General features: G+C 38.1%; 1 protein-coding gene across 1 annotated transcript; it reads right to left on the bottom strand.

Annotated features, from left to right (window-relative positions):
- Positions 1-25,936, bottom strand: LOC139740321 (WD repeat-containing protein 37-like). The gene is made up of 14 exons (XM_071650914.1): positions 25,822-25,936; positions 22,952-23,189; positions 21,283-21,411; positions 19,897-19,955; positions 18,425-18,557; positions 17,079-17,195; positions 16,394-16,467; positions 15,909-15,911; positions 15,635-15,692; positions 3,853-4,032; positions 3,173-3,314; positions 2,027-2,161; positions 1,561-1,675; positions 1-1,244 (listed from the first exon to the last, which is right to left on the bottom strand). Exons 2-14 carry the CDS (start codon positions 23,148-23,150, stop codon positions 1,125-1,127), a joined length of 1,464 nt encoding a protein of 487 aa, XP_071507015.1. The 5' UTR covers positions 23,151-23,189; positions 25,822-25,936; the 3' UTR covers positions 1-1,124.
- Between the last annotated feature and the right edge of the window lie 855 nt (positions 25,937-26,791).

The raw sequence follows: 26,791 nt of genomic DNA, 5'->3' as shown, positions 1-26,791 counted from the left end.
TTGTATCACACTTCAATCATACCTGGGGACCGTTTCATGAAACTTTTTGTCAGTGATTTACACTGACAACTGTTAAAAGCTACTGAAATCCTTGCTTCTGATTGGCTGATAGCAAATTTGTCGGTGAAAACCTCCGACGAACTCGTTGATGAAACGCCCCCCAGATCTTGTCTCATTATTTGATTATACTTCACACATTCTTAAAGCCAGATGAAATAACCAACTCAAATAACACATGAAAGTGATGGTCATGGAAGTCAAACCATGTTTAGAGCAAGCAAGTAACTTGCTGATATACAGCAAATCTATTGTCTTCAGTCCGAGTATTAGTGAGATAACTTCCAAGAGTAAACTGCCCTTGTCAGCCCCCAAAAGAGGGCATGGCAAACATCAGGGTTATGACATATCAGAAAATACAGTCAAAAGAGAAACACATACCTTATTCACATGACTGATATTGTATCCATTTGCTACTTAGTGGAATACCCCTCACATGTAAGATCACAAATTTTTCACAGAACTTTACAATGGCACTTTGCATACTAGCAATATAACTTCAAGATTTCATTGAACAGTCTACCTGACTAGCAAGGAGATATTTTTGTTTGAAATTCCTCGAATTATCATTTCAAAGCTGAAGGCATCTCTTCAAGCCTCAACAGGATGCTTATTTCCTCACAATACAATGATGCAATGTCGTAGCATGAAGACTAGACTAGTTGTGATATCAAGCAAACTTGAATCAAATCCTAATGTCTCTTATTCAACACCAATATGGTGCTTTGCAAAGCATTGCAACTGTTGAAGAGGATCCCGTATGCATATGCAAGGTAAAGAGTGAATGTAGATACATATTTTTTATACATGGAAAAAAGTGGATATATAATCATATGTGGCAAAAGTTATGGCTTCGGTCTGTATACTGATAAGAAACCTTCAAATGAAGATGGTCATGTTCAGCTTGGAAACCTTGGCTGGTGGTGTTTATTACATAGGAGATGGACATTGGGCAACAAACATTGCATATTGCATTCAAATTCCTGTGCATGGTACATGCTGCTTCTCAAAAATCGTTGGGTCACCGCCTAGTTTCTCCCTTCCACCAATGGGGGTGCTCTTGACGTTCAGCCCGGGATGATGCCCACATGCCAGCCAAGGACCTGGCGGTCGAAGCCGCAGCTGAAGAGGTTGCAAGTGGTGCTCTCGTCATTCCAAGCCGTGCAGCACACCATCCTATGGTGACCCTGATTGGACAAGGAAAAATGCATTTTTGTCAAGTAACTCCTTTCTGAAATTCAACATACAGTCGACCTTGCCTGAGTAGAACCCAAAAGGACTAGGAAACATCTTTTGACTTACACAATGAAATTAAATATGTTTATTCTCCTCCAGAGTATAATCAGCCAATTTTTGACTTGTGCAAGGTCGATGTAGGCGAGGTTGACCACACTCTACATTGGTAGAAATTACAAAATTGGTGAGTCAGTGCATTAGATACAGTCAGTGAGTGACTTATGGACAATTTACAGAGAAGAAGATATGATTCCCATGGAAACTTACTTGTCTGTTACTACGTGGAAGGCGCCCAACACGAACTCCATTGAGATCGTACAGCCTGATGTTTCTGTTATCTTGTGGTATTGCCATAATGTTGCTGGTTGGTGATATGGATAGCCTAGAAAAAGGAAAAACAGCAAGATTTGAGATAACAATATTTTCAGTTAGTAATTGCCAACAGCTAGAAACTAAAACTCTTATATAACAAGTGCCATAGAAGCAATACACATTATCATTATACGAGGTAAATTACATTATTGTAACTAAATTACAATCATTTAATATATCTACACTTATTACACTCTTCATAATGAATATCTACATAGCTACAACAAATTCAACAGGTAGGTCTTGTGTCTATATATGGAATCATTTTTGCGGTTTGGGATCGACAAATATGAAGAAGGAGGCAAGTTTCACAGTTTTGGGGCACAGGTAGAAACAAAAACAGAAGGTTATTTGTCCCTACCTGTTGACTGGAGAGTCAGTTCTGACCATGGCTAGTGGCGTTCTCATGTTCTTCAGATCCCACACCTTCACTGTCCGGTCATCAGATCCGCTCACAACCTTGTCACCTGAGGCAAACGCAGCCGAGGTTACCGAACTGGAAGCCATGATGGACAAAGTGCAAAAAGACAGTGATAATGGGATGAAGCATTTCCAAACAACCATTAATTAGTATTTTTCAGTATTTTTCAGTTGCTTTCCTTTGCAACACGCCTTTGCAAAACCCAATCAATGTTGTTTGTAGTGGGCAAAGAATGGGAGCGGGGGAGCAGTGTGAATCTACGACACTTCAGTGGGGGTGTTTTTTTGTAGCAAATCCTATTGAGAATCAAAGTTTCTTGTTATAAGTCACATGCTGTCAAATTAATTAGCTTCAAAAGAAAAATCACTAGCTAATCAACTGTATCTTAAAGGGACTGTACAGTACTGGTTGAGGTGAGGATTCAGCTTGAAACATTTCACGACATATGTAGAAACCACTCTTATTAAATGTTAAAGAGCATACAATTCTAAGGGGAATCAAAAGTTTAATTGATGAAAATCGGTTATGAAACCACTGAGATATCTAAAAACGATGAAAAACAAAGAGACCCTAATAAAAGACGTGGCCTGTCAATTCTATTAGGATCGCTTTTTTGGATATCTCAGCCATTTCAAGGCTAATTTTCATCAAATAAATGCCGAATCCTTCTTAAAATTACATGCTCTTCATATTTCATATAAGGGTTTCTCATTATCTCACCAAAAATGTTATAAACCTGAATCCTCACCTCAACCAGTGCTGTACAGTCCCTTTAAAAACAATTTGTGTCTGTTCACATTAAAGTATAGTGCTTGACAGATAATATCACAACAGTAGGACGAGACAGTACAACCATTCTTGCATATGAAAGTGAGCAAATGCTGTGTTATGTCTCAAAGTTTATTGACATCGATAGAGAGAGCAAGCCCTTCATTGATATTCCACTGCTTGAGAATAGTAAGTCTTTACTTCTATAACCCTGTCTGTGGCAGGGACTTTGGAGAGTGTGTACAATGCTATGAAGTTTTCTGTAGCCATCAGGATGTAAGCACACAAGGGGTTAAAAACATTCACTTCAATACGTACTCTGTATGGCCTTGGAACACGTTGACGGAGTGTATGCTTGGGTCACGGAAGTCCCACAGACGAAAGGTGGTGTCCATTGACGATGTCACCACCATCTTCTGAGATGGGTGGGCACAGGCATGGGTGAGCTCCTGGTCGTGACCTGGTTAGGAAGTGGGCGGAGTCACAACAGTAAGTCTCATGCCACTCTATGCAGCAGAGTGGAAAATAACAATCAATATTAATATCAAATTGACATTCACTTTTGATTCATTAAGAGAAAAAAATGCTCTGTGTAACTTGCCAATTAGCTTCATTGACATGATTAAAAGTTGTGTTACAATGTGACATTTGAGTAATAGTAGGAGCTATTTCTTTTTGAAATTCTGTCAAATAAAATTTCCAGAGGAAATACATGCAAGCCTCTTCAGAGATGTGAAGGTATTTACATTTTTATGTATACTCAAGGCAAAGTAGATTTATTTTGCCATTACAAAGTTTAAATGAAAAAAGGTGTGATACTCGTGCATAATGTAGAGGCTCTTTGAATCCTTGCAAATTAACAAAGATAATTGTGGGTCAAGCACAATTACAGTACCATACAACACATATCACATAGCTATCAAATTATGGATTTGGTTGTCATCTCACAAATCAAAGAATACCACTCAAAACTAAGAGAAATACAGCATAGGCTATACCAGTCAAAGTATGCACTATAGCTGATGTCTCCAGGTCATAGAGGTTTGCCGTCCTATCCCACGATGCCGTAACCAGCTGCTTTCCACCAGCGAGCCAATCAGCAGCGATGAGAACGCTTGAGTGGCCTTCCAGCTGAACTTGGGGAGTCTTTACGTAAATGATGTTTTCACTCTCTTGTCCTGGAAACAAAATGATAAATGAGAAAGATAAATCAAAAGTTTGGAAGAGAGTTTGCAAGCTCTAGGATCTTTATCTTGAAACAAAAATAACATAAAGGGCTATTTTGATTCACAGTTGATGAAATACATTTGATATAAGAAAGATGAGATTACCACCTAGCTTATTCTAGTTAGCACAAAATAAGCACTTTATGTGATAAGGCATGCAATAGTTACTCCCTGAGGCTCTAGGAAGTAATTGTAGAGGGCATAGGTTTATCAGATTCTGTAGAGGTTACTCGACAGAGCGAGCTCAAAATAACTGCAGTATCGATAATGACCGCTGTTTTTTTCCCCCGATAATTTTCACTACTTTTGAGTTATAATCTTCTGAAACAACAAACTGTCCATGATTCAATAATTGAGTAGACATTCTACATTGCATTATGAAATAAATGTGTAAAGACCCAAGGTGTGATATGCTGCAGGTATATTGAATAGATAGCACATTCATTGTGATAGCGGTATATTGAATAGATAGCACATCCGTTTTGATAGAGGTATATTGAATAGATCACACATTCATTGTGATAGAGGTATATTGAATAGATAGCACATCCAACACAACAAAAACAGACATGATTGATATACACTCAGTAAGCGGAAAGTACAAGCTAAGTGAAAGGAGGATCATTCACAGAGGAAATTTACAGATCCCATACAAATAGAATGGCAATCCATAAGCATTGAGTAACCATTGACAGGGTTTCTCTCAGGCATGGTAGCATTGCCACTCATTTTTCTCTTTACTGACAAAGTCAACCAAAAGATCAAGTACAAAAATGGCCATGTTTCACAGCACTTTGATAGTACCAAATGTTCAATGACATTCAATGATCACAGATTTAAAGCTAGGAGTACATGAAGACATGAAATAAAAATTGATCTGTATTGCTTGCTTATAGAGATTTTAAAAGAATGATATTCACATGCTATAAGTTGCTCAAATCACCACAGCGTCTTTAAAGTTCTGACTAAAAGTTTTCAACATATTATACAGGCAATCTGTCAAAATGGCTGTGGAAAAGAGTCAAAGTCCATAATTAAACAAAGAGGACAGTAAGCACAAAGTGCAAACACATATAAATTCAAATAATTAGATGAATATACATGTCATTCAAAATATTTCCAGCAGATATACATACAAATGACATAATAGAATGACACAAGCGAACATGAGAGGCTAATCATGTTGATGATATCAGCTGTATTATGATTAATACCAGCAGAAAAGTGCGCACACAATCAAAATCATGGCTGAGGTATGGTATGTTAACGTATGAATGTGAACATGGCTGACAAGTACTCCTCCCTCAACTGGAGGATCACTTAGTAATAATGAGGTAAGTGGCACTTTACTCTCCCATCAAATGAGACATTTCAGTACACTCTGGAGAGCTAGAATACTCTCACAATTACAAATCAAATTAATATCCACTGATTTTTCTGTTTCTGCATTAAAGGTGACATCAACTGTAGGGCAGCTGAAAAGTTTTTTTTCATTTTGTCTGCTCTCTGTACAAAATGAAATTTGTAAGATCGCAAACTGCTAATCTACATTTTTAATAAAGATGTTGGAAAGAGGAACCACTGAGAATCAAACCTGCCATCTACTGTTGGCAACAAAGGATAGCCTGGTGGTAGTGTAGCTGCTTGGAAAGCAGTAGATGACAAGTTTGATTCCTGCTGGTTCCTTTTTGTGACATGTTTGTCAAAAATGTAGATCAGCAGTTGCGATCTTACAAATCTCATTATTTACTTAGGGCATGCAAATTGAAGAAAACTCACACATCATATCTTTGCCCCTCTGCTTTAATAATTGCCTGCTTTCATAAAGGAGTGAACCTTTTAGAAAACTTGCATATCTACATCAAGCAACATACATTTCAGGTAATCAAATGATCATCACAACAAAGAAGCTATAAATACTCTCTGAGAGCAGGGCTGTAGTATTGTGTTACTACGACAAAATTCAAATGCCCCCATCTCCATGCAAAGAAGAAAAATGCAGTATGATAAAGTAGAATAACTGTAATTTGTAAAACACACAAAAACTTTACTTCTTACACAAAGCATATGTTTATATTTTACAGCTGAACAACACCTTCAATATGGATCATGACTTGCTCATATATGCCGGTCACTTGGCATGAAATTCAAACAGAAATAAATTACAGATTTAGATTATCTACAAACAAACAATCCTCACTGACATATCGTCGCTGGGGCGACAAGACCTCGTATCTACAAAATGTCAAATGTTCAGGAGAGCCAAAAAATATGGCGGCCAAAGCACTGTGGCGAATGGGATAGCTTTTCCTTTGATATGCTGTGGTGGCTTCATTTTTGGAGTAAGACAGTTGGGGTTTGGCCAGGACATCACTTAACCCATTATTTGACCATTAATCCAAAAAAGTCATTTTCACCAAAATTGTAGATACAAGGTCTTGTCACCCCAGCGACGATATACATCTTCATGGCATTAATCTCTGGAAAGAAAGCCTCTAAGACAAAAAGACAAAAATGTGATTCATTCCAACTGAAATGATCGCACAACAGGCAAACAATGTGAAGTATGATAGAAAGATGTACCACGGTATGCTGAATTTTGTACTGATGGATTTTTGTTTGTTTACAATATTGACCAATAACACATATTGAATGTCATTACAAACTGGATAAGTAAACAGTGACACAGTACCAGGTAAATAATGTTTGTACTGGTGACCTATTCATGCCATCAAATAAAACCTGTAACATCTTGTCAATTTTTTTTTCTGTGGGCAAAAACTGTTTTCAGCTAGAATGTCTTGCATTCACTACAAAATGATATTCTCAAGAAATATACAAATTCAGAAACTGCTATTCATTATGTCTCTGGTAGGGATTGAAATCTGCATTGGGTAGGGTGATACAAATTCACTTGCCCTACTCAGTATTTCTTAGATAGGCCTATCGGTTTCCCCCCATTTTGAAAGCACCTCCCTATCTCATGTCTGCCAAAATGTCTGAATCCCCCCCCCCCCCTCCCCTCACCCTCTTTCGGGGGTTTGCTGCAAGCTTTTTCTGCACTGAATACCCCCTAAATCTGGAATACTGCTCAATGCAATCCCAATATCTCAGGTGACCTCTCATTCCAACCCTGTATCTGAAGACAGCTAGGTATTAAAGCTGTCATTACAATACCTTCATAGAAATTTTTCATGTGTGTGTTCGAAATGGGATCTCAGTACTCATAAGAAACCAGAACAACAAAAACTCACTGTTACGTGAGTTCTATGATGTTCTATGATGAGCACTTGCCTGTTGCAAGTACATTGTATATGGTGCCTTACCGAAAGGCAGGATAAATACCTTCTGTAATGCCGCGTTTGGGGGCATGACCACATAAGGCCAAGTAAAAAAAGAAAGTAGTTTCTCGTCCGGGTTTTTTGAGCAAGGCGATGAGGGAGGTCCTTACTATTTGATATCTTACTATTTTTTCGAGGATTGTCAAAATGAAAGTAATATGTGTTTCTCGTCCGGTAATTCTGAGAAAGGTAACGAGAGAGGGCTTTACTATTTTCCATATCCAATTTATGAAATGAAATATCACTCTGCATGGTAGCTGTGTTATGAGAGACCAGGTCCCAAGTGTATGTCTTGCCTGCACTCTGTGCATTTTCAAACAAATAGATATAATATGTACCATACTTGAAATGAAACTTCATGCATGCAGAAATACATTTGCTTTTTCTTTCCACTACAGATGTCAAGGGAAAATGACCATCTTAATACTGGTATTTAGTGTTGTAATGGCATTTCTGATACCAATGTACTTGCAATTCTGATGTATTGTGCTATTAATTGAAACAGGTATAAAACATTCTATCAACAAATGTACGACTGAAATAAATTCCATGATATTCAAAACACTGCTTTATTTATCATTGGTGTTTGTGACTTTTTGTGTCCACACAGCTGGTATGTATCTGCATCTCTTCACAGCACAATTGTTGCACATTCAACTGGAAACTGGCTGGTACAATTGCAGATGGATGTCAAAATGATACTGATATGGCATTATAGCATTAAACATTTAAAGATGTTTCTCCATGTTCTAAAAAGACATTTGATAATCACTCATCATTTGGATGATGAATGATTGTATCACACTACAGGTGATACGACTCACGGCCGCGTCCGTGAATTTACATCATAAAGAAAAGTATCCCGCAGAAATACAAGACAAACCAGAATCCGTGGAAAAGTTATTTATTTTGTAGATACACCCATTTAATAATTCTACATTTGCTGGAAAAGCGCATTCAATTTCTCTTCAAAATAGAACAATACATCGCCGTCAGATGCAACGTTATAAGAGCAGAGTGTTTGGGCCTCTACACATTCGAATGTGTTCATGCGTGCGTGCAGACAGCTGACAGACCAGGGGGATGGGGACCCTGTCGACAGCTACAGACACGCATACGCGGCCAGCACGGCCACTCTGCACTGGCACCGTACCTTCCGACACTGAACACACATGCACATAGTCACAATGACATGAAAATGTATACATACAAACTCGATACAATCCTCACAAGCATTTGTACAGTACAATTCATCCGCTTAAGATATGAGAAACGAGGAAAAATACGAACAATGCGCGAAATATGCGTGGAATATCAGCGATTGTTCGCAAAAAATGTTGCCGCTATCGCGTTCACGACGTACCGAGTGCGCTGTACATCACAGCCCAGGCCCGCGCGCCCATCCAACTACAGTTAGACTGCTTTGTGGGTCATTCCTTCTTGCCGAGCTCGCAGTGTGAAATGCATGCGTTATTACATACGCACCACAGAAGCTACAGCTGTACTCCAGCTAAGTAGAGGACGCAAGCCGTAAATAGAAATGAGACATCACGATTGGTAGGTGAATTGTCGATTTTTTTTTTCGGCGGCCGAAAAAATAGTAAATATCAAACAAGTCGATGCGGCAACTGAAAATCGATGCGGGTGGGGAGCGGGCTGGGACGAGAATTATGAATTTCTTGGTATTTTCAGCGCCATTTTGAAAATAGGCAATAGTAAAAAAATTGATATGGCGGCCAAAATCGATGCGCGCGAGGACGAGAAACTGGTTTCTTTTTTTACTTGGCCTAATGTATGGGCACAACAAGTAGTGGGGCACTCTCTCTTGAATGAGGGCATCAGTAGAAAATAAACCTAATAAGAATATACAAATAATGACTGCTATGAGGGGCACAGTTAAAATTATGGGCCCAAGGTGATGTGAAAACCGTAACTATGCCCGAAGCGAAGCTGAGGGCATGGTTACGGTTTTCACATCACCGAGGGCCTACATAATTTTAACTGTACCCCGAATATCAAGCAGTCATTATTTGTTTTATATACCGAAAATATAGATTCCGAAATATAGATACCGAAAATATAGATTCTAGTCTCTTTCACAACACTCGTAATCAATGCTGATCGACAGCGCGGCGGTCGTATCATTGGTACGTACAGTGATGTGTACAGTGTACGTTACGTGTACTACGGATACGGGGTTGCGATTGTCTACAAACCAGTCCGCTAGTCTCTTTTACAGCACGCTGATTGAATGCGCGGCGGTCGTATCATTGGTGCGTACATATGAGCGATCTACGTGAACGGGGTCGCGACTGTCTCTAAAACCTATTTACTAACTGTGCCCGGGCCCCGGTCACAGTAACTCAAAAATAGGGCACAGTTATTTTCATGACTCCCCTTTTAACCAATCAGATGAGAGGATTCTAGAAATGAGGTATATAATAGGTTATATGCTCTCTATATGAAACTATGGCTACAACGTCCCAGCTAATATATGAACTTTTATCAAAATGGCGACTTGACATGAGTACAATCACAGTGAAATATTTAATGAATAACACAACGATTCCATATCCCAGATGTACATGTAGTTGACGCTACAACACAGAACTGCTGACAATGTGACTGATCTGTGCCATGTGACAAGATTTCATGTCGTGTACACTCAAATCTGATATGAACTGTGTTGAATCACAAAACTGTACAAATAAAGACATTGGTGTTTGGAAAAAAAAATGTTACATGAGTTCAATTCCTCTGATGTGCATCTTTCCCTTGTACAATGTACATATATGTAGTTGGAACTACATATACATGAATCTCTCTTTGCTAAGGAAATACTTTGGAAAGGAAAATGTAGATGAAATCAGTGCAAAGAATGGGAAAGAAAGAAAGGATGCATACAAATGTAGGTATAGAGATACAGAGACAGACAGACAGACAGACAGACAGACAGACAGACAGACAGACAGAAAGTCAGAGAGAAAAGAAGAGAGAAAAAGAAAGAAAGCAGTGGTTGAAAAATGATACCCGACATATAATTAGCTGTGCATATAACAGTACAAGGCATCAAACAGAATGAAAAGGTGCAAAAAAAAAAAAAGAAAAAAAAAAGAGGAAAAAGCAGTTGAAATCTACAATCACTCTAGAAGCATTTACTCACCATCCGATTCTGTGCATGCAACATTACGGGGCAAAATAAAAAAAAAAAAATGGAAAAATTTGAAATAAAAACACAAAACGAACTGAACAGGAGCTGTCACCTTAAATGAAATATACAAAGTTAAAGATTAACTGTAGATTACATGTACTGTCATGTAACATACCATTTATTATATTTTGTTAAAACAGACAGAAAAAAAAACCAGTGTACCACTGTAAGCAGAGATGAGAGGTCAATGCTATGTAATTTGGTAAACAAAGAATAATTGTGATTACTACATAGGCTAGATACAATGTATGGATAACATACCCCTTGCATTCATATGTTCTCAACCATATGCCCCATTTTGGGGCAGTTCCTGCTATTTAAAACAATGGCCTGAATTCACAAAGGTGGTTTAAATTTAGACCATGGTTGATGCAAATTTTTTCTGCATATACATACAATTGACAGACTACGTATACATGCAAACGGACGACCAGCAACAACGCGTGCTGATAGGCGCATGTCAAAGGTACGCCTATTTGGTGCTTATTTTAGACCATGATTTAAACCGTCTTTGTGAATTCCGGCCTTAATGTCTATCTCACACTGCACCCCTTTCAGAATTTTCTGCACAATCACATTTTATCCTCAGCCTAGTTTGGATGTGGCATGCTTTGTTTAAAGTTTGGAGCAAACTTTATACCATCAGCAACAATGAGAGATATTCCCTGAACAATCTGTTACATTAAAGATTTGGTAATACTAATTTATTCCACACACAAGCAGGTGGTATCTCGAACTGAATCACTGGTTTTACAAATCTTTTTTTTTCCAACGATCATGCAAGCTGGCCAAATGTATTTGATACTCATCATTAATGTTTGCAAAACAAGCAGTATGGTGTATCTGAAACCTTTACAACACGGGAGTTTTAGAGGAAAATGAATGACACGTAAAGTTACGGCTTTCATGTGGTGCAATCTCCAATTTTGAAAACAGACAAACTGATTTACACATTTCATTGCCTGATAGCTTCAACAATTTTATTAAAACCAGAAATACCAGGAACTTCACTGGTCTTCCAAAGTATTCAAAGGATAATATGTATAACAGGGAGATAACTTGAAGCATAGTAGTACCAGTGTCCTTTGGATAAGGTGACACATACCCACAATAAGCTTGAACTCCAATGCCGTATACTGGAATCTTGTTATATCGAGGTTGGATATAGTGACGTACCTGATATAATCTTGCAGATCCCAATCCTTTGTATATATTCTTTTGTTTTTATCCCTGATATAATCAGACACCTGATATTATGAGGAAATTCCACAAGTCCTATTAAAGCAGCTTTTTATAACAAGGTTTCACTGCATCAAGAATGGTACATCTGGGCCCCGTTTCATAAAAATTTGATATGATAGCAACTCTTGCTGGGATGGCAATTGTCATGGTAACAACGAGAATCGAGCTTCCTGATTGGCTGTTGGTATTGGAAGTTGCCATTCCAGCAAGAGTTGCTATCCTAAACATCTTTTATGAAATGGGGCCCTGGAGATAAACCACCCTAAATGTATTCTTAAGGACTGACTTTGCAGTAAGATACTCAAGGGGAATAAGAATTGGAGACCAAACTCTCTCAAGAATGAATACTCATTGAGTTTGCTTGTGAGCATACAAGAGGTACTATTTTGAAATCAAGTAGAGATTTTTACAGTGTATGTACCAGGTTGAAAATATAAAATGTACATATCATTGTAGTTTATAAATGGATCAATTGAGTTTTGTCATTAGTTATATGTTTCTATGTGATAAATGACATCTTCTGAATAATTCTGGAAAAACGACAAATTCAGAAATCTGTTTTGGTAATCCATCTGTTTATTACCACAAAATATAAAACTTGAACTTAAAATCTTGAATTCAACATCATTGAACAATTTCTGTGACATTCACTGTCTTTTTGTTTGTCTGCATTGCATGAACTGCAGTTACTTGTATATTGCATCAAAATCAAGATTAGGGATATTTCAAAGATTGTTGCAAGTAAAAAGATGTTGTTCTTTTGATCAAATTTCAACTATTCTTATTTTTAAGAAAGCTGTGGTGGCTGAACTAATACTTACTGCACTGAAACAAATTCTGTCACTTTCTCTGAGTTAAGAATGATAGGAATACAGTCTAATGTTGGCACTGTTAACAATATTGGCACAATTACAACATGGCAGCGTATGAAATGTCAGCATGGGATAGCAAATAAAATCACAAGAAAGACAACATTTATTCAGCAAATAAAATTCATGGCCACACATCTAAATATGGATATTGAGGGCAGCAACAGGTCTGAATCAGCGAATAACAATTTTACACTTTTTTTCACATTGTCCATGAAACAAAGAGAAAATAAAACATTTCAATATTCGCCATTCCATCTTCACGGTGACTCGAAAATAAGATCAGATTAGCATAAAAGTGCAAGTTTCATGGTGGGCATGTACTGTTAAACTTTGAAATTCCATAACTTTCCTATATTGTAGTCTGATTCTATGCCAGCTTATAACATTCTATTCGTTGGTTTTCCCCATATCTTCTACAGCCAAAATGAACACGGAATGGCTTTGAGCTTGAGATAGTCCATGAGAAACTATGAAACAATCACATGTGACTTCTGTAAACTACATAGAGCTGTCATCTGTAAGAAATATATCCTTGTGTCTTGATAAGTGGTGGTGTTTAATATGTGTTGAAAAAAAATCCAACAAACCCAACGCTCACAAAATATTTCACATTCATTTAAAAAAAAGGGGGGGGGGGGACAAGAGCTTACGATGTTAGAGCAACGACACATGGTTGTCAAATTGTACAATTGCACCTCCCATTTTTGATTCTATGACTCTACAGTTCTTGTTAATAAGTTTATTAAAATTAAATGTTTAGTCTCATATTCACTACAGATCGGGCTACAGTATATACTGCAGTAAATATGAGATTCTTCTGAGCAGGTGAGCAAAATAATCTTTGAATACTGTGTTGTCATCTCCACAAGATATTGCATGAGTGTATTGTCACGAGTAATAAATGAATTAATTCAATGAAATCAGGATATGTGAGTTCAACTAAAATTCAACAACAAAATGATATTTTGCGTAATATTCTCTTTGGGGCCCAGATGCTCTGCATAAGATCTCCTATGCCAGTGAGCTTTGGGCCTCCAAGAGGAGTGAACTGAGAGATAGGATGACCAAAGCATGACCATGCGTATTACAAAATCATCATGCAGCGGAAGGTTAACTGAGGCGGTTAACATCATTTACCCGCATAATTACTGGTAGCCACACTTCGGTGAGATGGTGTGTCTATCATGTGCAGAATAGGGGAAGATTGGATATTATTGTAAAGTGATATCAACTCTTCCAAAACATGTGACCATACACAGACAGAGGAATGAAAAATATGGACTGTGTATGCAAATCAGATTCATCTTCAATGACCTATAACAGATCATTGAAAAATAAAGTATGCATTATTACCACAGCTTAAAACAATACTCAAACACAACAGCAAAAGATGGGACATGTCCACATTCAAAAAAAAAAAAAAGAATACCACATTCTTTCATTGACCATTTTCAGTATCTGAAATAAAGTGCTTCACATTAACTACTGCAGTCTTTCTTCACCAAAGATTAATGGAGGATTGAAATTTCTCCCAAAAAATATCAAAACACACACACACACAAATTCTGATTAAAGATAAAAGCAAAACATGCATGTCAAACATCATGTGAAAAAGGGAAATGGAACATAATTGGCATCAATTGACAGCAAAAATACTCTATAGCAACTGTTCAGCTGGAAGATGCCTGTATAACTTTATAAAGATTTACACACTGTAAAACCACAAATTTCTGAATGGAGCCAATATTTGCAAAAGTCAAATGTACACGAAAGTTGCACTGAACACAAACAGTATGCTTCCAAAGTCAAAATTTCTACTAGTATGCGTACTAGTATGGTACTTGTAATGCGCATTCTCTTTATTTATTTATTTTTTTTGTTTTTTTACTACCTGTGTTAAGCAGTGCACATTGTCAGTTTTGTTGTATTTTTATATAGACGAGCAGTGTGTGTTCACCAAATCCCTGTATTACTAGTACATAATGAAGTATACTGGTACTCATTTCTTTTCTTTTTTATTGTCGGTAATTTCTGAAAATTTCATGCTGCTGAAAAGGCCTTCGCCTCAAATTTGCATAAGTTTCATGCCATGAACATTTCTAGTAGTTATACAGTAGATATGAAATTAAATGCATTGTGGCTATCTGCTGGCAGCCAGCATTTGGACGGATCGATATGTGCTAACAATTCTTACACATATCTCATCTAGTGGTAGTGCTCTCACCCTGTATACAGTTTCCCATCATGTGCAACATCTGCCCCAACATTTTTCACATGAATTTAAATGCAAAGAGATCGGAAGCTGGTAAATACTCTCAGGATGACAGGCACCATCTGTTTTGAGGTTTTATGAAAATAAGATGATTGATTATTGCAACACAAGAGTCATGGTTTTTAGTTTTTGACTTTGGCATTTGTGAGGCAATATTAATTGTATCAAAGAACAGCTGCCCACGATGACATTCTGGGGCCTTTTTCATGATAAGGGTTGTCATTATTGTAAGCTGCAATATTTGCAGTTACCATGGTAGCATTCAGGAAACAACCAATAAGTGATAATGATTTCACTTGTTACTGCACTAACTACAACTACTGCTATTCACAATGACTCATTGTAAACCCTTTTCATGAAACGGGCCCCCAGGAATGGGCTTCTCTCTGAGATCTCATTTGCTAATCAATTAAGGTAAGTACCACGGTACACGGAGGGGTAATACACTGGACTGGAATATGTGCCACGCTACACAACGGTGAATGATATCAACTTTAGGATTGCATTTCACTACACGCTCTGAACTGGTTGTTGTTATGGCATTGCAAACAATCTTCTGAAAGGCAAAATGATGTGTCTACCTCAACCAAAAGATGCATACGACAAATAGACTTACCATCAACATCCTCTCTATCTGATCCATCAATGTCGTCTCCTGAAGAAGGGCATGATCTCTGTGAGAATGATAATGATAATGGCAAAAATAATAATATATTCTACTGTGCCAAATCCAATCTGTAGGGTGCTCGAAGTGAATACATACTTTTACTACCTGGTCGCTGGATAGGTCTACATTATTTCCAACTAGCACTGACAGTGCTCAATCTAATCCCTGGTGAATATTTCAGTCAGTCACCATCCTACAGGAGCACACATGCTGATCAACAAACATTCTCATCCTACCGGGCAGCCATTTGTACTCCTGGGTAGAGAGCAGTGGATAAAGTGCCTTGCTGAAGGGCAAAGGTGTCAGGTTTTGTTTGGCTCAAACCCACAAACCCAAATCACGCTGATGTGATTCAGAGATGTGTGCTCGGTCATGACACCTCCACTGGGATTGCACTTTACTGAATATACCACCAGAAAATTTTACCAGGAGTGACAAAACACTGCTACATACTCAATATGAAAGGCAATGTCTGCATGGCACAACAGCAATATTTGACAATGCATATAACAGCTTAGCGTTGATGTTTACAGATCATTTTAATACGACACACTAGCAAATATTCCCTTTCTTTCATTGACTCTCACAATAGTACGACATGAATGACATTCACATGATTTACTGACTTTGATAATTACAGTATTGCGCAACTGATATATCAATGTGGCGGATCGAAAGTGTGAAAGTTTGAAGAGGAAGTGCACTCACTATTTCGGGCTGTTGACCAATGGTGGGAAGACTAACATTTGATTTCCAAACGTGTGCAGTGTTGTCCCCCGAGGCTGTGGGTTAAAGGAGCAATTATCAACTCTGATAGCATATCCATAAGGTGTTCCTAAAGATAATCTTCTGTGCACAGATGGAAATCTCTAGCCTGACTACGACTTGTTGAGCTGCGACACAGACTGTTTTTTAAGAACATCATCGAGTGAGAAAGTTTAAACTGTTCTACAAAGATACATTACAATATTCTACAGTTGTCACAACAATCATGCCAGTGTTGACTATGAACGTTTTACATATTAATGATGACAATATCGGGGAAGACAAGCTAGCTATAATGTACAGTGTATGATCGATTCAATGATCATGAAGTACTATAAATACTATAACTTTCTTTTATTCTTCCATTTGGGTCCTGCAGTACTTTCAGAATCCTAGATTTTACTTGTATAAATGATGTCTACTTTTAAAGTAACAAAGTATTGCCAACTTTCATATTTCCATTTATCGCGTGACTACAGCACTTTGTCTACAGCAGTTATTAGAACCAAAGTTCTTTTTGTTATGGTGACACAATTCTGTGAACACATGGTAGAGAGAAACAATTTCACATTGAAGACCAGCTTTGGTTTGGCTGTGTAAGATAGCAATTCACACAGAAGTGGAATACCTGTCAGGAGGAGCGGTTCAGAGGGATGAAAGCGCACAGAGTTCACAGATCCAAGGTGTCCCATGTACTGAAGCACACATGAATGAGTCTCTATACACCATAACCGCGCTGTACGATCTTTAGTGAATTACAAAGAATGAAAGCACCGGACATATAAAGCTGGTTTAGCATAGGATTTCATTTGTGTATGTGTGTGTTGTATCTGTTGAGCTTCATTTTGAGTAATGTCACTGCTTAAAGTATCAACTGACAACTTGCACTGTAACATGAGACTAGGATCATAATAGAAGTTTCCTCTTCAGGTACAGCTCATATTATAGTATCTACTGTTGTAAAAATTGTACAGAATCCCTCATCAGTTATGAAACAAACCATACCTACACACTTTACACATCAGGAACAATATGTCATAGTCTCGTTTCTCTTCTTCTTCTCAATTTTAGCTCGCAAAATCAATTATAGAGGAAACAACTTGGCATCCCAAGAACAGCCCAGGTGTAAGAGGTTTGATACAGCATTCCACTGAATTTTCCAAGGAACACTACAGTGACTTGGGGGCAGCATGGTCTCACAACTTTTAACCTGTTGAGGACGAGTACCGAGTATACTGGGCAGATGTCTATGGGAAATGCGTGTTGTAGCAAAATCAAACTGTCCTCAACGGGTCAATAATGCATCAAGGGTTTCACACATCTCCAGGAAAACAAAATGAAGATATTACAGTGCAGTTCAAGCTGAAATACATGGATCAGAATACGAAGAGTAATTTTACAAATATTTCCAGAGAACAGCCATGTCAACAGGGCTTAATTATTCAGATGTGTTATGCTTGACCCCACAAGAATTTTGCATTGCCTCCGCTAGAAAAAAAAAGAAGAAGCAAAAACAGAAAAAGAAAGAAAAATAAATCTTCACACAGTAAGACCAAATTTTAAATGAACCGAGGCTTCACAACATGTATCTAAGAGAGGGTCTATACATAAACCGTGGCTTAACTTATTACATTGGCCCAGAGTTTCACTTTCAAACATTAACCCATTTGATAGCAAATGGTTAAAAAGCAACTCACATCTAACCAGAAGTTGAACTTTAAACAGAGAGTTTCCATCATGCCATACTTTACATTGATACCATCTTTGAGGGTTAGTCCTAGATGAGTATTTTATAACTCTTTGCTAATGTCTACGGGTCATTAAGCTGCAATGACTACAGCATCTGTGAATTAAGATAATATAGCGAGGAAGGAGGTGATAATGTATCAACATGGTGTAACACAAACAAGAAACATACAATTTGACAGAAACTTTCTCTCTATAAGTCCTAACTAACTATTGCCAGGTCCTTACCTGCAGAAGCTGTTGCAAGAAGAGGAGCATCCCCTCTGGAAACACTGACTTCCCACACACCATCACTGTGACCAATGTAATGATGCATCAGCCGATAGCCAGTACTGCTTGTGCCCTTGAAGCTGAATACAGTCTGGAAGAGATAATGATCAGTGTGGTGGAATAAACAAGGCAAACACAGCATGAAGTTTAAGGGTGGTATTCCACCTGATCAGCTAAATTTCCATCGAACTGCCAGTTTCATCTAACAATGTAAAATGTTCTCTAGCATCTCAACTTAATGTGAGTTTGCATGAGTCACAATTTCCATCAATTCCTGACTATACACATCTACACGCTTGAAGTTACACACAGAACAACAAATTATTTCTTTAATTTCATCATACCTAGCAGATTCTATCAATGCCCATGACAACTTACAGACATATTCTTCTCCTTCCTATGGCAATATGTGCCAGGTTAACTACATTTGCTGACTATTGCTAGTCACCAGGGGTGAACCAGGAGGGGTCAGGATCATTCATGATTACCTCACTGGGTTAGCACCCTGCTCCTTGCGAGAAAATGAAGTGGAATTTTTCTATGTGCATGAGTCGTAACTCCCTCACATGTGGGTCCTCCATTTAATGTCCCATCCTATGTGCAGTGCTTTTGCCTCGCACTAGAGGGGGTCACATGGGACAACGCTACTCAGCAAGACTCAATGAGACTCAAACTAGAGCCATGTAAATGCAAGGCAGATGCACTTCAGAATAAGCCACCTCACTGCCTTACTTTCACATTTACAAAATGGGTCAGCTCTTTCCCTTAAATATTGACACTATTACTGAATGTAATAGAAAATCAATGGGTTGACATTTCCCACTACGAAAGTTCAATTACATTAAATAAGCCCCCCCCAAAAAAATAAAAAAAAATAAAAAAGAAAGAAAAAAGCAAGACTTTGGACCTTTCATTAAAATTAATACCACAAAATTGTCTGAATAAAAGCAACAAAGAAATTGAGTAAGTTCTTGTAAATAATGTTCAAAATGTGATCTTTAATTTAACTCTGGAAGTTTAACCACTTTTACAGAATTTACTCGAACAGTTGTTCTTCTATTGCGTATGTTTATACACAGTTTACTTGAAATCTGTCAGAGCTTCACTAGGATTTTCAAAACACTGAAATTTTATAATTTGGTCAATATTTATGTAGCTTTCAACAATTTCATCTAACCATCTTATCACCCTACAATAATTCATACTTGTGACAACTTTGATTTACCGGTACTCTATCACACACTTTGTTCAGTTGTTGTGTAAATAATACAAAGATAGACAGATCGTCAGAAAACCTCATGCTCCCAGAAAAACCATAGTATATGTATGGCCTACAAAGTGCTCATATATATACCCACATACACACACTACGCATCACTGTTTTCTCAGCACCAGAACTTCAAATATACTCCTATCCTTAGTCTTCATACCTTTCCCCCTGCTCCTTTAGCTTTTGGCTTTAAAATTAGTTGACTCAACTGGCTGGAAGCTGTAAGAGAGTAAAAGATATAATATGCACAACAAAAATCATTGAGAACTGATGTGTTCTTCCAATAAAGAAGAAATTTATAAAATCAATACAACTACTAGCACAACTGGTACATTACCATATGAAAACAAGACCATGGAAATAAGAAAAAACAACAACAACAAACATATAGGACTACAGCAATGATCACAAAGTTAAAGGACAAGTTCACCTTCATAAACATAAGGATTGAGAAAATGCAACAATATTAGTAGAACACATCAGTGAACGTTTGAGGAAAATTGGACAATCGATGCAAAAGTTATGAATTTTTCAAATTTTTGTGTTGGAACCGCTGGATGAGGAGACTACTACAGCTTGTGAGTCATATGCGTACAACAGTATAAAGAAAATATAAAAGAAAATTCAACATATTTTCACTTTTTTCGCATAATAGAAGAGCAATTGACTTGCCTCTTTCTAAAGGCAGGGGGAGTAATATTACCCATAACATTTATCGGTAACGAGTCAGAGGAATGTGTACTTTTTTCAAAAGATGGAATTTTGTGAAATTCTCTTTATATTTTCCTTATATTGTTGTACGCATGTGACATCTAAGTTATTCATACACTGCAGTAGTCTTCTCATCCAGCGGGTACTGCACAAAAACTTCAAAAATGCATAACTTTTGAACGGATTGTCTGATTTTCCTCAAACTTTCAATGATGTGTTCTACTAATATTGCTACATTCTCTCAATCCTTATGTTTATGAAGGTGAACTTGTCCTTTAAGGTTCAGGCACATGACATACTGTATGCCATATATTTCAGGGGGGGGGGTATTTTTGTGAATATTGCAAGTCGGTTGCTATTTACAATTGAACAACACATGTTAATATTAGCTCTGACTCTGACATGAATGCGACATGCACGCTTTTCTCCATTCATCACTGTACTCCACAAGCGTGAATTTAACCACTATTAAAAAATGTTGGGAAGTCCCAATTTGCAAAAAATTAGACTCGTTAAATATGGCGTATACCGTACTCAACCCAAAGTTGTATCACATGGTCTACTACTTTCTGGATCTATTAAGCATTGAGTACCTAGCATTATCTTCCCCATTTCACACACCCTGTCATCCCGCCTACGACTTTAGAAAATGTTTCCAGGCAGAACTGCTTGCTTTCCCTTCTTCCCTAGGCAAAATACCTTTGCCAAATATGTAGTCCTATTAAAGCCATCATGACAAAATGAGTATACATGCATATGAGATAAAATTGCTTATGACATCACAAAGACATAGATTCAGGAGTCCACAGACACTCCATGCAACATAGCAGTTTACCTTTACTCTTGACACTGAGCTTTGCTGAACTGTCTGTTCCATCGATCATGGAAGCCGCACCCTCGCCCAATGTCTTTCCTGACTGGAGGACTTCCAACTTTTCAGTCAGAAAATCAACCTTCTGCTGTACTATAGGGTGACCAAACAAAAAAACAAACAAAATAAATCACAGTCAAGTCAATGCTACAGCACAGCATTCATTTCTCGTTCAGTTTCACCTGCTCCTACAGTTTCACCGTGAGATGCCCATAACTTTACACCCAAGAAAAACGGAACAAAAATTATCAACACTGTGAATGAAGATACAAATATGTATATATCTATACCACATCATCCCTGATGTTGCACATACTGTAGTCATCTACAGCACTGTACTTCATATATGTACATGTACATGCAGAGTGTCTTCAGGAAACGGTATAAAAACACATTCTGAGGTATTATTCCCCCTTACCCCAAGTGCACACTGATTTCTCTTTTGCGTAATATCCAGAATCATGTTCTATATCTTAACCTTTACTGAGCTTGATTCACCGACTGGCACACCCACAGAGGTCTTTTCTTCATCAATTGGCACAAATGCCTTGGAACTACTTGTTAACTGCCAATGAATAGAGATTACCTTAATCCCTTTAATTCCCAATCTGTCACCATTGTGTTCCTGTTGGAGTGAGGTACATTATTACCCCTAAGCGGGCTAGCTGACCTACAATAAGGAGGAATTATATACGGGTAAATGCTGGTAAAAGAGTACAGCAATATACAGCTAGGTGTATGGGCATATAAAGCATAAGAATTTCATATTAGGGCCTTCAAATTTCCCAATGGTTTAGCACACACCTTAACCTGTTTTCCTTTTTAAAACAATTCTCCAAGAACATTCAAGGCCAACAGACAAGATTCTTTTTGCCCATCAGCAAAAACAGAGAGGTTGGTAATATGCCTGTGCAAAAGCAATCAGTCAGTGCATGTATCCCCTTTCCATGGGCAACTGCATGTGCCATCAAACAATAGGAAATATTGATCAGTTGTGAGATTATGAATAGAGTGTGTAATGATGGGCTAGCAAACTCTTATTTTATACTTTAAAAAGGGCACTTGAATGGGTAAGTGAATGTCAAAAGCTATTGAGCTCAGCCTCAACTGATATATGTACATTTTCATACAAGTTTTATAGCAAATTAAGCACTTTTCTATGCTAGAATGTCAAAATGTAGTGAGCTCAGCTCTGACTAATACATACGTCTTCATATGAGTTTCATAGCAAATCAAGCGCTTTTCTATGCTGGAAAAGACATATTAGACAAAAATACATGCAGTTTTGACGCAGAAAAACAACACATCTTGATAGCAGAAACTCTAATCTTTTGATCAAAGTCTTTTTTCTGGACAGCACAACACACAACCTCACCCCCATGAATTTAGGCCTCATATGTAGACACTCTTGATGTCTACCTTTTGGGAACCACGTATACCTGGTTCCCGTACATGAGTTGACACTACGCTACAGGAACCTGGTTTACCAGGTTTCTGTAAAGAATGGGTTAATTTCTAAACAGGTATATTTGTTTAGCACCCAAAATTGGTGATTTTGATTGTGCTCACATATGGATTTGATAAGTACTGCTTTTGGCAAGATAGGAATGATCTTTTATATCCATACACCTACATGCAATGTTCTCCTCATACATTCCTTCCAACTCTCCCTCGATTTGCCGGAACAGCTTCCAGAGGCGAGAGCGCATCTCTGGGGGCAGGATGCTTTCATCCTCAGCCATCCGAGGGGTGCGAAGCTCTGCATCGTGAGTTCGGCTCCGGATGGACAGGCGCTGCTTGGTGCCCTTCTTCAGGCCACCCTCTGTGGGCATTCTCAGTCTTAGTTTCTGGCACTTCTAGAACTTGTAGACCTGTAAAGCAGACAATGATTTCCAATACAATGTGTTAAATACAATCATAGGATATAAAAAGATTAAAGCTGTTGACAGGGTATGTAACATCAACTAAAAGGCAGGGTTTGACGATGGCACGAACCTCTTTGTAATTTTCAGGACAAGTCATTCAGATTCCCACCACGGAATCATACAGCACTGACAGGAGATTGAAGCATCATTCTAAACATGGTAACTGTGTTATAATAGGGCTCCGGTTCGGTCAGTTCCCTAGCACACTAACATTCAACGAATATTCATATTATGTACAGTGTAAATAGTTGTGTACGCTGTTTCCAACATTGTAAAGGCCAGTCAGTGAGAAGTGAAAAAGTAGAAAAATGCAAAGCAATTTCATGTGATGTTCCTTTGGGTTTCCGATGCAGAAACATGGGTAGAGTGTACTGTAAAACATGATATATTCACGGCATGAAATTTTCGCGAATTGGAGCCGACGGCCTTTTTCGTGGCAAGAAATTTTCGCGAATTGCCTCTTGCGTTCAATGCGTAGGCCTATAGTGTAGATAAGAAATTTCGCGTGCATTTTAATTTCGCAAATCTTGGCGTTCGCAAAATTCGCGAAATTAAAATGCACGCGAACATTTCTCGTTTTACAGTATGTGATAGGTAGCGTGCATGGGAGCCTGATGTTTGTGTATTGTATTGTGTGTGTGTGTGTGTGTGTGTATGAATATGCATGTGGTATGCAATGCATGGGTATAGAGAGGGATAATACATTTTAGATACAAAAGGATATACTGCTATAGCTTTCGTTCTTTAAAACAACAACTATAGCTAGGAAGTTCAGAATAAATCCCTACAGCAACCATGCATACAGATACAAAGTATTCATGTACAAGTGTAGGCTTTAGTTTAAACAACATAATCCCATTATTACAATCCTTACACGTACATGGGCCCCCCCCCCCCCACCACAAAAAAAAAATAAAGCAATAGGAAGAAAAACAGACAACAAATTATTTGGAGTTTGCACATACCGCGCATAAATGATAAAACTCGTAAGAATTCAGGTTGCTCTGGAGTACCACTAGTACTGGCACACACTGCATATCAGAAAATTAATATATTTGCACTTGGTTCTCTAGAAAAGAATGGGCTTTCCTCCCCCCCCCCCCCCCCACAGATAAATATTTTGGAGAAGAAATTCATTCTGTTAGCATATACCTTGAGATATCAACATCTCAACCACCAATAGCAAAACAAAACAAAATAATATACAAATATTGAATGGTAATGAGTGTACCAAGAATTCACAAGAGATGAAAGCAACAAGGCAAAGCCAAGTTGAATGGGGCGCATCATCTTCCACCGAATGCAAATTTTTGTTCCACTATATGAGCAAAGATCAAACATTTTGTTTTATACAACAACCCTGACATCAACGGATGTGGTCCATCCCAATTCTTGAATTTAGTAGAACATGCTACATAAATGACAACCATTTTTTTGTTGCTGTTACTGTTGGTAAAAAAGGCAAATGGGTGGCATAGTCACATTCAGCTGTATGCCAAAAGTGATCAGTTGAAGTTGTTCAACAGTAAAACGAGTGACTGAATGCACACTTGGTAAAACTTATGATCGAGTGCACGCTGCAAAGGTATGTTTATTGTGACATCAGAGGCATGTGCATGCATTGGTGCTAAAATGACAAGTTGATCATGAGTTTAACATGGGAGTTTTTAATGTAAAGTGGTGATGTCAGCCATGGCCCATGCGCTATCCATTTTTGTTCGAAGATAATTGCATGTCTCTACAGCAACAATGTGCAATGGCAGTATTGGCACTTTTAACTGCATGTCACGGGTCACGCGATGAGCAATTGACCAATCAATAGCTTTACCACTCACTGCACTGCCAGTGTCAAAGTGACAGTGTCTGCTTTGAGCTGCACCTGCTGTTAGATGTAAATCGTCAGACCTTACTCCACTCACATAGAAGTCTAGCTCAATAAAGAAACTCAAACAAAGCACTCTCGCGAGATGCACACATGTATTTCCATGTTACACGGGGTTCACTGTCCTAACATTTATTAGAACTTAGAAGTTCTATATCATAGACAAGTCTACAGGGTTACAGCATCCATCCTATCCTACGTCAATACAAACTACAATTTCCATCCTACCTACCACCTCCACCTTCCTAAAGACTCTAACATTTTCCCTTGGGACCCTACCTCACAATCACTTGTTGGCTGTTGTTTAAATATTGTGAAGTTGGCATGGTCTTTAATGGGATGGACATACGTGACATATGACATGGTATAGTGACTAGACTGTCTAGTGTGCCTGTTCATTGTTAATGTTAGTGTTGTTGTGTTGTTGCGCTGTTGCTCAGTTCCGTTCCACAGTTGGCATCGTAACTGTTAGAATGGTGCATGGTGCCATGGCCTGGTGCTGGCCTGGTGCATGTGCATGGATTTTTGTATGAGCTCAAGTCCCTTGCCGGTGCCCACCCACTTACACTTAGACCAAGAATGCAAGATCCACCACACAAAAACCCACACTCAATTACAGAGTTGATTCTACTCAACATATAAAACAACATGCACTTGTCACAACAGATTGCAGTGCATACATCCGTACATACATACCAGGCCCGCTACACACCAATGTTTCAGCGTTGTGTTTCACAGCTACATGTAGTGCTAGTGGACTTACAAGGATCAGTTCCCTGCTCATATCACTGCTGGTAAACAAACTCCCTTCATTTTACCCCAAGTCAGTTGCGTTTCCTTGCATGACCCGGATATTATTGTTAACCTTGCTGACCTGCATGTGGTCGAAGCGCACATGTCAGACATGCATATTCATAGGGGAAAATGATCAATCATCTTTTATCCAATTATATTCAGTTCCGATAGTTCGTTGACCGCTTATTCTTTATCGATGGCCAATGAAAAATCACAACACGCACTAGCATTAGCATATTTTCCCGAGGCCCCTCCACACTATTCTAATTCTGTCTTGAAAGTGAGAGAATAGTATTATATTTGACTAGACCATCATAAAATCAAGTGTAATATCATGGAATGTTTTAACTCGAACATAGCTGAGCTGCAAAACAGGCAATTGTAGTAGTTTTAAAAACCAAGGCTGAATTTAGGTTTCTGTCATCGGTGCCTCACAGGACGCACTTGCTGCATGCAGTTCAGGAATTGAACGAGTCCATTCACGTTTATAGGGGTGTGAGGGACTGAATTACATTTATAAATGTATTTAATGTTATTTCTCTTCATTGGTATTGACTTATATGAAGTGAGATACACTAGATTAATTAGTGGTATATGTTTACTTGTTGAAAACTCTTGATTGCGGGAAAAAATGAAGAAAAAATTTCCCCTCAGAATCCTTTCAGCACATGTGCTCAATATATATGAGGGAACTATTCGCAGAATTTCTTGGAGTCCCTCCATCAGTTTTAAGACAAAATGCCGAAAAGTAAGGATTGTTTTTCCTAATGACTTTTACAGAACACTGCTTCATATTCCCAATAATGCTCCTACCAACTATAAAAGTGTAAAAGTCTTTTTTCTTTTCACTGGAAGAGAGAAATGACGAAGG

Source organism: Diadema antillarum, unplaced genomic scaffold (genome assembly GCF_040938485.1).
Source record: "Diadema antillarum isolate AM-2024a unplaced genomic scaffold, OU_Dant_1.0 seq00000847_RagTag, whole genome shotgun sequence".
Classification (NCBI taxonomy): domain Eukaryota; kingdom Metazoa; phylum Echinodermata; class Echinoidea; order Diadematoida; family Diadematidae; genus Diadema; species Diadema antillarum.
Note: the sequence above shows the minus strand (reverse complement) of the source record. Positions and strands in the feature narration are given on the sequence as shown.

What these genes read in the sequence shown, in the direction of transcription:
- LOC139740321 (XM_071650914.1), bottom strand. Translation starts at nt 23,150, where the DNA reads ATGCCCACAGAGGGTGGCCTGAAGAAGGGCACCAAGCAGCGCCTGTCC. An exon ending in TCTTGCAACAGCTTCTGCAG is followed by an intron (nt 17,196 to 18,424) that starts GTAAGGACCTGG and finishes AATTCACTAAAG; the next exon opens with ATCGTACAGCGCGGTTATGG. An exon ending in GTGTTCCAAGGCCATACAGA is followed by an intron (nt 2,162 to 3,172) that starts GTACGTATTGAA and finishes CATGGCTTCCAG; the next exon opens with TTCGGTAACCTCGGCTGCGT.